A 5,791-nucleotide genomic window follows, 5' to 3' on the forward strand; every position below is an offset into this window, starting at 1 on the left:
ACAATTGATTTCCCCCGATCTCCTTCCCCGTCCCGCCCCCACCCCCCCAGGGACATTGTGAGGATAAAGTGAGGGGATAGATGTGGGAAAGGGTTCAGAGTAAAAACATGATTTTGCCTTTAGACGGCTGAAAGGATTTTTGAAAACTCAGTGTGCTTTTTTATTTTGCTTTGGGCTTTTTTTTTTCCTCCATCACACTGTCCTTAAAAGATTGGCCATAATGAATCAGAGTCCTAGCAAAAGGAAGCAGCATCAGCCGGCTCAGAAGAGCTCTTGGGTAGTAGGTTCTCGCGCTGAGGAGTAGTAAGTACAGAGAACCCCCTCTGTGCCGAAAGCTTGGTGAAGAGCGTTGATTCCGAGAAGGAAAACAATGCCGTCTGTCTTCATGACCCCCAAAAGTATGCTTCTCCTTCCTGGTCATTAGAGGATGGGGAGGAGGAAACGGACCCCGCTTGGGGATCAGATCTGACCCGTTCACCCGCTCTAGGTGACCCCGGTTTCCGTGAGAGCCCTCAAATGAACACCTCACACCCGTTGTCGCATTCGACTTAAATGCTTTTTATTGACAATGTCTCGGAACGATAAGCAAACAATGCTTAAAATTTCATCCAAATTCACTTTCCACATGTCAAAAGACCTCAAGGTAGAAAAAAATAAAATAAAAATATAAATATCTGAGAATCCATCTTAATAAATAAATTAAAAACACAATAAAAACGTTTTCATGGAAAACTGTTAATGTCAGAACATTCAGACCACCTCAACAATGCATGATCAGTAACGTTACAATGGATGTCGAAGAAAACTACAGTACATGGATATAGCTATTCGTCGCTAACTACGAGAAAATAAAGTCAGATCTTTTCTTAACATTGGTCAGGTCTAATCCTCGGAACACACTATTGCCAGGAACACAGTAGTTATTGTTAAAATCAGCTGCACTAGATACAATTTGGAAATATCCAGCACCGGGTTAATTCCATTAATGAACCCAAGAGATCAGTTAATGCTATGAGGAGACTACGGAGAAAAACAGAGAGGGAGAGAGAGAGACACAGACCCGGGCCTGGCTCAACATGCTACTAACTACCAGCTCTCTGATGTGTCACTGGGAACGATACACACTCCATGCGTTTTGCTACATCTCTGGAAGAGGTAAGGACGCCGGTCCACGTGTGGGATTCATCCGTGTCCTTGAGAGGCTCAGGGCCCGCTTTGATGCACGCACAGATATACTTGTCCTCCCTGGGTCCACAAGAACCCCGGCGGGAAGACGGATTTCTCCTTTTTGCAACGCAGAAGCTCCGGTGGCGGCAGCGGCGGCGGGGCCGAGCCCCCCGCCCTGTCTCACCTCCTCAGCTCACAGAGCCAGCAGGGTCGGAGAGCTGAGCGAGTCAGATGAGGGCTCGTTGCTGCTGCTGCCCTTCCGGTGGGCCGCGGCGCAGCTGGGGAAGGAGTCGGCCTCGGGGTAGGTGAAGACGAAGGAAGACGTGTACGTGCTGCACGTGGGGGTGCAGGTGACCACGGGCGTGCACAGAGGCTCTAGCTCGGCCGCCGCGCCCATCCCCAGGGAGCCGCCGTGCAGGGGCTCCCAGTCCGCCGCGTAGAAGGAGCCGGCCAGGTCCACGTCCGGCACCGAGCGGGCGGTTTCGGAGCCCCTGGCCGAAGCCGGGAAGAGGAAGTCGTCGAAGGGCTCGGCCTTCAGCTCCAGGCCGGAGCCGTTCTTGCCCGGCTCCGGGGCGGGCTTGGGCTCGGGCTCCTGTAAGAGGGGCAGGTGGAAGGTGGCCTCGTCCGATTCCGGGGTGACGGCTTCCGGCAGGCACCCGCTGAGGTCGAGGGAGGAGGCCGCCACGTCCTCCGGGAAACCCAGGTCATCTGGGATCTTGCAGGCGGGCCGGTGGGCCGCCAGGATGAACTCTAACTTCTCCTTCTCCTTCAGCAGGTTGGCGATCTCGGTCTGCAGGGCGGACTTCTCGTCCTCCAGCTGGTCCGTCTCCTGCGAGCAGAACGGGAGGAGAGAGCGTGAGCTCCAGGTACAGCTAGCCGTCTTTTTGCCCTTCTCCCCCCCGGACGTTCCTCTTCTCCTTCCATCCCTCCCCTCCATCCCGACCCGTCCCGTCCCCGGCCGGTCCGAACCGAAGTACCTACCGCTTGGAGGGTGTCAGTCAGTTCTCTCCTTCGGTTTCGGCATTTGGCTGCAGCCATCTTGTTCCTTTCCCTCCTGATCCTTCTCTTCTCCTCTTCTTCTGGAGACAGCTAGAAACAGGAGGAGACGACCGATATTCAGCTTGGGCTTCTCCTTATCCTCCCCATTCACCGACCCAATATGACCTGCCCCTGCAGCCTTCCCCTCTCCCCGGGTGACTCTGCAGTGATGCCATTCCTAACCTGCAGTTGCAGACTGGGTGTGACTCGCATGCAAAATAGGGTTCTCGCGGAAGGGAACAAAAGAAAACTCCAGCCTCTGAGACACAGCCCCCCTTTAGGGCAGGCTCTCCCTTTAGAAGGCTCGGGAGGTGCTGATTTAAAAATGAATCCCCCCCCCAGTTTCAACCCACCCTGCTCCTTGAAGGAAGCAGGGGATGGGGGGGATTAGGGAAAGCATTATAGGGGAGCCAGCAGGCTTCCGAACAGAATGCTGCTCTGCACACAGTAAGCGCTCAATAAATACGACTGAACGAGTGCAACAGGACTAGGATCTCTTGTCTGACGGAGCCGGAGACGTGGTTCAGGATTTACGGGGTTCCTCGTTGCGTGCCTGGCTCCCCACTCCCACCCTCCCAGAGAAACCAGTATTCACCTGTTCAATTTTGCCCCTCCTGCCAATGCTCTGTCCTCTGCCTCCTGTGGTCTTCACGATGCCAGCCCTGGCATAAGCACCAGTACCAGCTGCAGGAGCGGAAACCCCATAGGGATGGGCTCGGGTCTGAGAGGGTGCCACGGAAGAGATGAGGGTGGGCTGGACTAGCCACTGCAGGTCTGGGCTGGTGGAAATGGCAGTCACTGTGGGTATAAAGTTGGCACTGGAAACAGCCAGATCTGTGCAGAAATCCTATGGGAAGAGAAGGGGGGAAGGATGAACGTTAGAGAGGGTGTCCTTAGCCGTCGCAGAAGGGGTTAAGGGACAGAGGAGTCCACTTGGGAGAGGGAGATGCCAACCCTGTTGGTTTTCCAACGGGGCTCCTCAAGGATGCGTGTGAGCCGGAAAGCGATCTCTAGGCTGGTGAGCCGCGGTTCCCGTTATCCCGTCAGCATCCCTCCCCTGAAAGGGGGTTTGTTATAAATATCCCTGACGTCTGCTCTGACGCAGGCGCCGCTCCGGAGTCTCCTCAATGAACTCCGCTTTTTTATCAATGAAACCGCCTTACGCACCCTGCCCCCTCCCCCCCCCCCACGCCCGGCTGCAGAGAGAGAATCAATCAATCAATCGTATTGAGCGCTCACTGTGTGCAGAGCACTGTACTAAGCGCTCGGGAAGTACAAGTTGGCAACATATAGAGACAGTCCCTACCCAACAGTGGGGAACGTTGCGCCCCGGCCTCCTTCCCTCAACCGGGTGGGCGAAAATACCGATTTTTCTTTTTTCCGTGACACGTTTCCCACCGCAGCAGGGGCCCACCTCCCCGGAGAGGGCCCTGATTTAGGTCCCGCACGCCGGTTAGGGCAGCAATATTTTCCACCCCTCCACAAGCTCTGCACACAGTCAGCGCCCCATAAAGACGACTGAATTCATTCAGTGGAGGGCTTGCTGTGTGCAGAGCACTGTACTAAGCGCTTGGGAGGTACAGGTTGGCAACATACAGAGACGGTCCCTACCCAACAGCGGTCTATTGAATGAATGAAGCGTGGGACGGACCCGGACCTACGACGGGGGGGTTGGGGGGGACGTGCTGAGCACTGCTCTAAGCGCTTCCCCTCCCTCCAATCAATCGCATTTATTGAGCGCTTACTGTGTGCAGAGCACTGTACTAAGCGCTTGGGAAGTACAAGTTGGTCCCTCCACCCACTAGGGTCTCCTTAGGGTGGCTCCCCGCGAAGCCCAGGTGGAAGTCTAGCCTGTGAACCCACTATTGGGCGGGGGCCGTCTCTATATGTTGCCAACTATTTCCCAAGCGCTCAGTACAGTGCTCTGCACACAGTGAGCGCTCAATAAATACGATTGATTGATTGCTTGAGTCTTACCTGGGCGTTGGGCAGGGACCGTCTCTATAAGTTGCCAACTGATATTTCCCAAGCGCTCAGTACAGTGCTCTGCACACAGTGAGCGCTCAATAAATACGATTGATTGATTGCTTGAGTCTTACCTGGGCGTTGGGCAGGGGCCGTCTCTATAAGTTGCCAACTGGTACTTCCCAAGCGCTCAGTACAGTGCTCTGCACACAGTGAGCGCTCAATAAATACGATTGATTGATTGAGTCTTACCTGGGCGTTGGGCAGGGACCGTCTCTCTAAGTTGCCAACTGGTACTTCCCAAGCGCTCAGTACAGTGCTCTGCACACAGTGAGCGCTCAATAAATACGACTGATTGATGGATTGATTGACTGAGTCTTACCTGGGCGTTGGGCAGGGACCGTCTCTACATGTTGGCAACTGGTACTTCCCAAGCGCTCGGTACAGTGCTCTGCACACAGTGAGCGCTCAATAAATACGACTGATTGATGGATGAATATTGATTGAGTCTTACCTGGGCGTTGACAGGGGAGCCCATGCTGGAGAAGGAGTCCGCTGGGGAGTGGTAATAAGAAGAGAGGTTATCCCCCGCCGGGGAAGCGCTGCTGCACCGGGAGGAGGATGCCTCGTAGTCGGCGTTGAACCCCCGGTACATCATAGCGAGGTTTGTAAAAAAATAAAATAAAAATAAAAATAAAAATTCCCGGGCTCGGGGGACGGGTCCGAGGTGTCCTTTGGGCCTTGGGAGAGCAATGCCCTGTGTCTGCGGGGCCCGGCTCGTCGGTGTTGGAGTAGGAGGCTCCGCCGGCCGCCTTTTATACCGTCGCCGTCCCCGTCCTGTATCAATGGGAGCGTCAGCGGGCGGGTCCATTCGGCCCCGAGGGGGGTGTCCCCTTCGGAGTGTCCCCCGCTTCCGAGGGTCCTGCCCATCCCCGCTGGGTGAGACCCCCCTCTGAGCCGTCACCCCTTTATTAATGATGTGCTGCGGAAATTTCGGGGTTCCCCGAGGTCCTGCGGCCCCTCCCGGGGGGCCCCCGCAAAAGCGCGTCCCCCCCTCCGGCGATGGTACGGTCCAGAGCTGGAAACCTGCTGACGCAGATGTCCTTATATGGGAAACATCCTGTGCGAGGGGCGGGGTTTGACGGGAACCGCTCCCGGGCCCGGCCAAGAGCGCGGGGGGCGGGGAGGGGAGCGGGGCAAGCCGATCCGCCGGTCGATCAATCGTATCGATTGGGCGCTTACTGTGTGCAGAGCACTGGACTGAGCGCTTGGGAAGGACAAGTTGGCAACATAGACAGTCAATCAATCAATCAATCGTATTGATTGAGCGCTTGCTGTGTGCAGAGCACTGGACTGAGCGCTTGGGAAGGACAAGTTGGCAACATAGACAGTCAATCAATCGTATTGATTGAGCGCTTACTGTGTGCAGAGCACTGGACTGAGCGCTTGGGAAGGACAAGTTGGCAACATAGACAGTCAATCAATCAATCAATCGTATTGATTGAGCGCTTACTGTGTGCAGAGCACTGGACTGAGCGCTTGGGAAGTACGAGTTGGCAACATAGAGAGACAGTCAATCAATCAATCAATCGTATTGATTGAGCGCTTACTGTGTGCAGAG

General features: G+C 55.2%; 1 protein-coding gene across 1 annotated transcript; it reads right to left on the minus strand.

The window, feature by feature from the left end:
• Positions 1–537: 537 nt before the first annotated feature.
• On the minus strand, positions 538–4,835 carry FOS (Fos proto-oncogene, AP-1 transcription factor subunit). The gene is made up of 4 exons (XM_038743763.1): positions 4,685–4,835; positions 2,801–3,052; positions 2,149–2,256; positions 538–1,996 (listed from the first exon to the last, which is right to left on the minus strand). Exons 1-4 carry the CDS (start codon positions 4,826–4,828, stop codon positions 1,361–1,363), a joined length of 1,140 nt encoding a protein of 379 aa, XP_038599691.1. The 5' UTR covers positions 4,829–4,835; the 3' UTR covers positions 538–1,360.
• Positions 4,836–5,791: the final 956 nt, after the last annotated feature.

The sequence above is a fragment of the Tachyglossus aculeatus genome, chromosome 1 (genome assembly GCF_015852505.1).
Source record: "Tachyglossus aculeatus isolate mTacAcu1 chromosome 1, mTacAcu1.pri, whole genome shotgun sequence".
Classification (NCBI taxonomy): Eukaryota; Metazoa; Chordata; class Mammalia; order Monotremata; family Tachyglossidae; genus Tachyglossus; species Tachyglossus aculeatus.